This window comes from Alligator sinensis, unplaced genomic scaffold, assembly GCF_000455745.1.
Source record: "Alligator sinensis unplaced genomic scaffold, ASM45574v1 scaffold255_1, whole genome shotgun sequence".
Classification (NCBI taxonomy): Eukaryota; Metazoa; Chordata; order Crocodylia; family Alligatoridae; genus Alligator; species Alligator sinensis.
Genome location: NW_005842270.1, coordinates 1,466,980 through 1,476,483, shown reverse-complemented (window position 1 = coordinate 1,476,483; position 9,504 = coordinate 1,466,980). Strand labels below are relative to the sequence as shown.

Below are 9,504 nucleotides of genomic sequence, written 5' to 3'. Positions count from 1 at the left end.
ATTTCCCCCGCCAGTGGCTGTGCAATGATGTCGGCCAGTGCCTTCAGCACCCTCGGATGGAGCTCATCTGGGCCTGGTCCGTCCCATCCAGGCTTCCCTATTTTATTGTATAAAAAATCCTAAAACTTGCCCCCTCCGACCTTCTCGCACGCTAGAGCTGCAAGGAGAGAGCAAGAAAAACCGTGAGAGGGTGCAAAGCAAGGAGACATGGACACCGCAGATGCTGATAGCAGAGAAGTCATTAGATTTACAGTTATCAGGACTCATGGCAGAGGTGATATCTTTAATTAGACCAGCTAGATTTTTGCAAAAAGAAAATTGTTTAGTTGCAAGCTTTTGGGCTTTAGATTTAAAGTCCTTACTAGATTTTCATGCACTCAAGGTCCTCACTGCAGCCTGTCTTCACGGAGACCTGGATCTTGTGACGGTAAAACCAGCTTGGAAAGGCAAGCGTGAGCATGACCCGTATTAGGTTAGGAGCAGACTCGTGAGGCCCCTGCCAGCGATCTGTCCATTGGGCAGCACTGCCCAGCAGTCACGTCAGTGCCTCGCTTTCCCCAGGGGCTAGTGCCTGCACCAGGGATCGTGGCGCGGCAGGCCTGCCGGGTTCCTAAAAGTCAATTTGCCTGGAGCTATAATTAGCAGAGCCCCGGAGAGGCAGGTCGCAGTGACACAGCTCGCTTCACTCTGTACGGCTGCTGCGATGGGAGCGGCGATAAGCTGTATTCCTCCCTTCCTCGCCTGGTTGCTGCAGGTGCCTGCTTTTAGCTCTGCCGTGCTGGGCAAGGTCAAAGCGGGCCGGTGCTTGGGTGGGGGAGCACGCAGGGGGTTGTGGGAAAGTCTTTCCTATAGTGGGGGTCTTCCCCTGGATCCCAGGGTGGATCTTGGGGTGGGGGGGGGCATCCTAAATGGTGCTTCTGATCATTAGAAATCCCTCAATCCCTTTTCAGGAGAGTGGGGCTGGTCAAGAGGTGGCCAGGTGTTGCCCGTGCTTGAAGCAGTCATTGCTTCCCGGGGTTCAGCGTTGCTGTGCTCTGTTAAGCAGCTGGCGTGGTCCACCCCAGAGCTGGCTGCATTTCTGCAGCAGGTGTGAAATGCCTTCTGCAGGGAAGCGTGGATTTTACGAAGGCTTGAGGAAAAACGTCCCTGAGACATAAGCTATCCTCCCAGCATGGCTAAAGGCAAGAAGGTGCTCACTACAGCCGTGGCTAGAAACCTCTGCTATTCAAGAGCTCCCTACAGGGGATTTTTAAATGCTCCCCTCCGTTGTGTGTTCATGCCATGATCCAGCTAGACCAGCTGTGGGGGAAACTGCTCCGTTTGGCAGCGTCGGCTGTGGGTTCAGAGTGTGTTTGCATTGCACAAGGGAAGAGGAAGGGGATGGAGGGAGGGAGAGACTCGCTGGCCTGGGATGGAGGAGACCCAGTGTCTAATCCTTTCTCCGCCTGATTTGCTGGCAAAAGCAAGGACCTGTCCGGGCCCATTCCCCCTCTGCATGCACCCTGGGCTCAAACCCGTCCTGCCAAACCCCGTGCAGAAACCACCACGGCTCCTGAAATGCTCCCGGCAGCCAGAATGTTTTTCTGAAATGCAATCTGGATGCAGATGCTCCGGCGAGTCCTAGCGGGTGCATTTGCGCAGGGAGCTGAGGTCACGTGGCTGGTGCTGCCTACCCAGAAGTAAAAACCCCAAACCTCCTGCCGCCAAGGGCCCAAGAGCAGGAGCCGGGAGAACGAAGTGAGGATCGGTGCCATGCCGGAGAGGAGCTAAGGAGAGGAGCTGCGGTGGGGGAGCAGGGGGGAAGGCGGAAACTCCTTTCCAGGGCACCTTTCAAAGCCAGGCAGAGCCCGTCCCTGACAGTCATTCCCAGTAATCCGTAGGTGGAGCTCTTCTGTCATCTTTTCCTGCTTAGGCTGCTAATCAGGGCCCAGAAATAGCTTCTGAGGGGAGAAAACTGCCACCCTCAGCAAGTTTTGCAGAAGGTAAAATGCTTAGAGCCGCCTTTGAAGAGCCAGAAGTTGGAGGGGCTTCTGCAAAGTGGGGGGAGCGGCTCTTTCCCCCAGCCCCCTGCCCCCAGGAGACCCAAGCCCCTTTCTCCCCTATCACGAGCTGTGCAGAACTGCCCCAGGGTGATGTGTGATACCTTCTCTACACGGGGCCAGTGGCCGCTGCATCACCCTTGACCCTGGTTAAATGCTGATGAATCCAGGTAGCAATGCTTTGCACGGAGCCGGCCCCTTTCCCCACACTTCCTTCGGCTCCGTGGCATTAGGCAAGCCCTCGTTTCCATCCTCCTTGGTCTCACCCTGCTTTCTCTTTGTTATAGGTCCCATCCTGAACGATGAGGCTACCCCCAGCCGGTGTCCCCACGCCAAGTCTGTCCAGCAACCAGGATGGATGTGGGAGCAGGGTGCTGCTGCCCTTTTAATCCAGCCTCCTCCTAACCGCCGGCGAACAGGGGACCATGCCCGTGAAGGCAGCATCTAACCCCGTGGAGCGAAGGGAAGCCAGCGCTTTCTAGCCCTGCCCCTCGGTATCATGACAGGGGAGACCCAGCATGTGTACGCCATCCCCGACACCGAGTCCAGCTCCAAAGACAAAGACTTTGTCTTCGAGCGCTACGGCGAGAAGGAGGCGCGGGAGTACAATGGCAGCTTGCCGGACAGCTCGGAGCTATGTTTGCACAGCGGGGCCGAGAGCGCGCCCCACTTCCCCAGCGCCAAGGACAAGGAGCCCCACAGCCAGCGGGAAGCCGTGATCCGGCCGCAGCAGGCGGGCAAGATCGACTTCAAGTCCCTCCACAACAGGCCCGCGTTCGCCGGCGATGGCGCCTGGAGCAGCGTCAAGGGGAGCCCGCAGTCTCCTCCGGGGAAAAGCCGAGCGCGGGAGAAGGGCCGGCGGTCTGGGAAAGGGGAGCGCGGCCACCACCAGCTCTACCGGCTCAGCATTGCCAATGCCCGGCCCAACCCCACCATCGGCATCGCCTACCCGCAGCAGAAGGTCACCCCGCCCAAGAAGCTCGAAGTCCCCCGAGGGCCCATCTCGGGAAGCTACCGCTTCCACGTGCCCAGCATCCCGGAGAGGGAGGCCGAGCTGCAGCAGGAGGACCTCGGCTTCAACCGATGCTTCCCCGAGGTCTCCTCCAGCCTCACCTCCACCAACTATACCTCACAGGCGACAACCACCGCACGCCAGAACCACGCCGCCAAGGGACAGTCGCCCGTGGGGGTTCCCCACAAAAGCCCCGGCGCCGGCGGGCAGTTACATTATTTAGACTTCCAGGCCAACGGGGTTAATTCTTGGCCATCGCCCGAAAAGAGCTTTCCAGGCGCTACCTACGGCCTCTCTGCCCCGAAAGCCGGCGCTTTTCCCGAGAGCGGCAAGTCCGGCGCGCACAGCCCGGGGTCCTTGCCTTTCCCCTATCCGTGCCAGCCGTTGCAGGACGCGGTGAAGGAGTCCTATCATAACGATGCTAGCAGCCAAGATTATATGGATGTTTCCCTGGCGGCAAACCAGGTGACTCATGGTGCTTTCAGCTTCCATTCCTCTTCCAGAGACTGGCAAGACGAGGCTCTGAGCAACGGCTCCTACGATAACGTCGTCCCGGAGGGCAGGGCGTACGGCCTGCCTTCTCAGCCCGCTCAGTTCCTGCCGTCGCAGGCGCCGGGGGTCCATCACCAGTCCCCTCTGCCTTGCTACAAGGGGAGGAATGAGCACTCCACTAACCTTAATGGTGCTATCTCTTCGTCTGGTGCTATCGACCAAAACCCAAGCACTTTCCAAGAAAACCAAGCTGTTTTTCCGTCTAGTTTACACACTCCTACTATGCCAAAGCCGGTCAGTAAGAGGCAATGCACGTTGAAAGACGATGTCCCCAGTCCGAGGATGCTGGCGCCGGGGAGCTCTCTTAGAAGGAACATGCCACAAAACTCTGTCTCCCAAGTGCACTTTCAGAACAAAGTTTATTGCAGCTCCGCGGCCAGCAGCGTCAGCACAGCGTCGGTGCCTTTCGAGAAAAGCATCCCCACTACTGCTCAGCCCCACCCCAGGCTGCTGCAGGCCTGGGACGGAGCCAGCAAGGCCTTCCCTCCCCTGGACCCCAGTTCAGCACCTTATTCGAACCCCGTTGGAAACCAGTTCTCATTCGAGTGCCAGTCCGGACCGGAGCAAAGGCAGCACGTGCAAAAAAGCTCCAGGATGCCTTGGCAACAAATCCCACTGCCCTCCGCCATGCCCAGCCAGAACCGCATCGAGCTCTCGAGGCAGATCACCAGCCAGAAGTTCCCATTCCCGCTGGGCACCTCGGAGTGGCAAGGGGGTGGCAAAATCCAGAAAGGCCCCCCCTTGACCAGCGTCCCGGGGTACCACAGCAAAAAGCTGCTGTCCGGAGACGGCCCGGTGGCTCAGAGGAACGACCCCGGCCGGCAGCCCACGAACGCTTTCTCCTTCGAAGGCGGAAAGGAGGCCGGGTCCCCCGGGTGCGATGCGAGGAGCAAGGCGCTCTTCTACGGCCTGAAGCAAGCGGCCCCCCCCGCGCCTGCCAGAAACCCTCCCAACCTCGCCTTGGTGCTGCCGCCCCCCGCCTTGGTGGCGGCTTCCCCCTGCGAGTCCCCGCTCCCGTCGCCCGTGCCCAACCCCACGGGCGGCAGCACGTGCTCTTCCCTCTCGCCCATGTCCGCCAGCCCCGGCAACCCCAGCTTCGAAGACAGCCAGATGCCCTCCGCGCTGACTCCGTCTCCCTTCTACCCCCACCCGTGCCACCCTAAGGACGGCGCGAAAGCCTTCCACCCCTCGGATGTGCCTTCCCTCCACTACCAGCCCCCCGAGGCCGTCAAGTCCTTCCACTTCCCTGCGGACGCCTCCAAGGACGAGCCCTTGCTCAAATGCCTCCCCGAGGCTGCGTACCACAAAGCGAGCCTGGACGGCTTGGAGGGGGAGCCGCCGCCTCCGCCGTACTTGTCCCATCACCTGCTGGCCAACTCGCTGAGCAGCGCCAGCCTGGACCAGCTGGACGTGCTGCTGACCTGCAAGCAGTGCGACCAAAACTACAGCAACCTCTCCTCCTTCCTGGAGCACCGGCAGTTCTGCGGCTCCCACGCCGTTTTCCAGGCGGAGATGAAGGACGGCACCCGGGGCGCCGAGGGCAGGAAGCCGCTCCTCTCGGACCCCGCGAAGCACCCCCAACCCGGGCTGGGGCTGCCGCTAGCCCCCGACTCCCACCCGCCCCTGCTGACTTTGAACAAGAATGTGGATTTCCTGTTGGACGGGGAGACGAAGGACGATCCGCTGAAAGCCAACCTCTTCCACGGCCTGGCCGCCACCGCCCCGCCGCTGACCGCTTCCGACTTGGAGATCGACGACGCCAAGCTGGACAGTCTGATCACGGAGGCGCTGAACGGCCTGGGGTACCAGTCCGACAACCCGGAGATCGACAGCAGCTTCATGGATGTCTTCGTGGACGAGGAACTCACGTCGGCGAAGGCTGCGAGCAACGAGGCGCCCTACAAGCTGAAGGACAACCCAGAGAGCAAGCAGAAACACCTGGGCATGGAGGAGAAGCCGAAAGCCACCTATTACTATGAAGAGGATCGTCCCAGCGAAGAGGCAACCCAGAGCAGGACGTCGGGGAAGCAGCACGTTCATAAGGGGAGGCCGGCGGGGAGGTTTGCCAACCGTGGGGCCCAGAAGCTGGAGAAGCGCGACACGAAGCAGCTGGATCGGAGCCGGGGTGCCGATCGGGTCCCGGCGGATAAAGCGGAGCCCGACAAGAGCGTCAAGCTGAGGGCGGGGAGGAAGGGCAGCACCGAGCCTGCCGCCCCCGTTACTGTCCCCAAACCCGGTGCGGAGAAGAAACAGTGCAGAAACGCCAGCCAGGACCCCTATGCGAAGAGCGACGCGCGGCCTAGCGCACCCAGCCCGGCCACCGCCGGCAAGAGCGCGAAGCCGGCGCGCTTCTCCATGAAGGATGGGAAAAAGCGGAAGCTCAGGAGCGGGACTTGGAGCAAGGAGCTCATCCATAAGATCGTGCAGCAGAAGAACAAGCTGCACAAGCTGCACGTGAAGAGCAACAAGACCATGCAGTTCTCCTTGGTCACCGAGAGGCTGCTGCCGGCCGCCCAGGACGGGCAGTTCGGGGAGTACGACTACATTTCAGACTCGGAGGACGATGGCGCAGAGTACGCCGCGCTGCACGGCAGGAGGAAGCTGGGCTCGGGTTTTAACGGGAGACCCAAATACAGCTTTAGCCGGAGGCGCTCGGGGAGAGGCGAAAGGGCCAAGGAGAAGGAGCCGGCCTGGCTCTACAGCCAGAAGCGAGAGAGCCAGGAGCAGAGGAGGGTCCCAGGCAGCGAGGCCGGGAAGAAGGACGACTGTATGGCCAGAGCGCACCGGAGAAGCAGCCGCTCCTCCACGGGCAGCCGCCGCAGCACGAGCCTGTCGAGCGAGACCAGCGCCAGCCCCCCCGGCACGGAGCGGGCGGATTCGGACGCCGAGAAGGACGGCGTGCAGAGCCGGCGGCGCTCGGAGAGCGGCAAGCACGCGGCACCGCTCCCGCAGGCCCCGCCAAGCCCCTCCGACACGAAGACCCCCAAGAAGAGCCACAAAAGCAAGGGCGGCTTTTCCAGAGGAGCCAGAAAGTTCGGCTCCGCCAAGTCTCTGCCGATGGGCTGCAGGGCGAATGAGAGTCACGAGTCGACCGTGTCTCCCGCGGAGGGCGAAGAGAAGCAAGCTCACAGCAAGGATGCTTACAGGAAGGACGAAGCCAGAGAGGCAGCCAGCCACGCCGAGGAGACGGCACGAACGGTGCCAGAGACGCCGGAGCCATCGGACTTGGCAGCGGTCAGCCGGAGGGGCCCGTTTGCTCCGTATAACGAGGACGCCCTCCAGTATCACTCAGAAGAGTTAATCGCTCCACCCCACCTCAGCCACGAGGCCAGTCCCGGCAATGCGAGCTACTCCGAAACAGGCATCAAGTACTTAAAGGAGCACGGACTTTGCGACGACCGCAAAGATTACGGCTGTTACGACAGAGACGGCGCCGGGATGATGCTTGCGGTCAAAGAGCCCGGTACCTATGTGAACGCCGAGGAAGCCTTTTACGACCACAAAGACCTGTCTGATCACTATGATGCCAACCTCTTCTCAAAGCCACCGCCGCTGGGGTCTTCGCACATGGATGAGATGTACTTATGCCAGGCTGACATGAGTGCCGGCTCGTTTGAGCAGAAAGAGGCCGATCTCTCTGCGTACGCAACGGAAAATCAGCAGGCCAAAGTCTCCTCCCCGCTGAGCTTTGATTCCTCTTCGATTTTTGAAGAGCTTCCCGTCGCCGAATTTGACGGTCCGTTGTACAGCAGCGTGTCTGCAAGCAAGGACGGTTATGTGATGTTTGCCTGCGCCGGCAACCCGCCCAGCAAAACGATGCCGTTCGAGCAGCAATACCCTCCGTTTCTGCAAGAGAAGGAGTGGGCTCTGATGGGGGACGTGCCCCCAATTTTGGCAGAAGACATCCCTCCGTTTCACGGTCTCTCGGTGGAGAAGCCGTTAGCTAAGAAATTTCCTGACGAGGGGACCGTCGCCGGCGCTCAGATGTCTTTGCCTTTGCCGGAGCGCGTCACTGATTACAACGTCCCGTTTATGAGCAACGCGTCGGAGGATGAGCTGGAGATCAAGCGGCTGGTTACAGAACTGGAAAACCAGCTGCAAACCAGCAAGCTGCATAAAGAGGCATCTGCCGCGCATCAGAAAGCGGAGCAACACATCGGGACGCAGCTGAGAGCAGCCTCGGGCCAGTTTTCCCCTTTGCCCGTGGATCAGGAGATAAGCAATGAAAAGCGGCTGTTCTTGGCAGACGGTCTTGGGAGCGCAGGCCTCCTTGCCCCGAAAGTCTGCGGCAGCGAGAGTCTAGGGACCGTGAAACCTGCCGCTCCAGACAGAGATGCCAACTATGAGAGCCATCGGGATGCTTGGTCTTGCCCGGTTGAGTTTAGCTCTCTGGACTCGAGCATGTGCGCACCGGCTCCTGACGACCCCATCCCCGTAGACCGTTTCTGCCCCAAAGAGGCCTGCGATCGGTTCCAGGAAGCTGAAACTCCCAAGGAAAAGGACTCCCGAGAGATGGCGAGTGCAGTCCCCGACTCCTGCGTGCCCACTAAAATAGAGACTCCAATTTACGCAGAGCGGGTGATCAAAAGCCCTGCGATTAGTGATCCCTTGTGCCCTAAAACACTAAAGGCAGCCGATCTGAGCAAGCAAGATACGTTGCCATCGCTGCCAAGCTCGCGTGGTCCTGAGGGCTTTCCTGTCCCGGGGAAAATGGAGGAAAGCTTTGATGACCCTCCCGGGCTGGAAACGTTTGGCAGCCATGCTGCCAACCTGAAATTGGAGTTTGGGTTCCAAGAAGAGCGGGTCCCAGCCTTTCCCTCCCGTCCCCAAAATGTCACGGACTCCAAAGAAAGCCCCTTGAGTAAGTCAGCATCGCCTGAAGGGCTGAAAAGCGCCATGCATTTCAGCGGAGATGAGAGTGGGTCGGCACTGTTGGAAGAGACTGAAGAAAGTAAGGACCCGGCAGCCTACCCCTCCCCGGTGCCGTGCGACAAGGGTAGCGACCGCAAGGCACTGTTGTTTGATATCCTGAGTTTGCCCAAAGAAGCTGAACATGGCACGGAGAAGGCTGGCACCCAAGAGACAGCAGCCAACCCCTTACAGCAGCTCCAGCTGTTTGTTGCCCGGACAGTCAAGAACAACGAAGAGGAGTTGATGATGCCGTGCTTCCCAATGCTGCTCTCTGCCAGCCACCAACCCCCCGGCACCGGCCTCCAAGCTGAGCAGAAGGAGGAGAGCGTCAGCGGCACGGAGAGCGAGGATGTGACATACTGTCACGTGCGTGTGGACGGGACGGTCCCCCTGGGAGAAGCAATCAGCATAGCTGCCAGCTCAGAAGAGAACAGGCATTTTTCCGGGACGGGTGAACAGCTGGACCCGTTCCCTGAAGCAGCCTCCTACGCTCTAAAGCAATCCGCGTTCATGAACAACGAGCTGCACAATAATGTAACGGAGCTGCAGCACTTAGCAAATGAATGTTCAGAGCCGGGTGACATTAATACCCGCCCAGATGGTGTTTCCCAAGAGCATAATAACCTCTCCCCACTCGGCTACTCAGCGCGAACCCCATTGCCAGGGCAGGGACAGAAATCGGATCAGATTGTGAAGGAGCAGGAGCAAGATAAAAACAAAGCAACCTTGGCATTTAAAAAACACAGGCAATCCTATTTAAGCCATAGTTCATTTGAGAAAGAAACAGCATTGCCAGAGACGCTAAACGTTGGCGAAGCCGACCGCGGTCCTTGGTGCGACGGGGCCGGTCAAGAGGTGCAGGTGTCAAAGCACAGCGGGAGAGGGTTGGCGAGCAATCACGTCTCATCCACCAGCAAGGTGGGACAGGAGCCACAGCCCCTCAGCCACGTGTCTTTGGCTCCTGCCAGCCCGTTAAACCCTTCCGAAGAT

At 59.8% G+C, this 9,504-nt stretch overlaps 1 protein-coding gene across 1 annotated transcript in view; it reads left to right on the top strand.

The window, feature by feature from the left end:
* Positions 1–2,372: 2,372 nt before the first annotated feature.
* ZNF469 (zinc finger protein 469) overlaps positions 2,373–9,504 on the top strand; it is a 14,642-nt gene continuing 7,510 nt past the window's right edge. The window contains 1 exon segment of the mRNA XM_025209193.1: positions 2,373–9,504. This exon segment is cut by the window's right edge and continues 24 nt beyond it. Coding sequence (XP_025064978.1) covers positions 2,539–9,504 — 6,966 coding nt within the window. The 5' untranslated portion in view covers positions 2,373–2,538.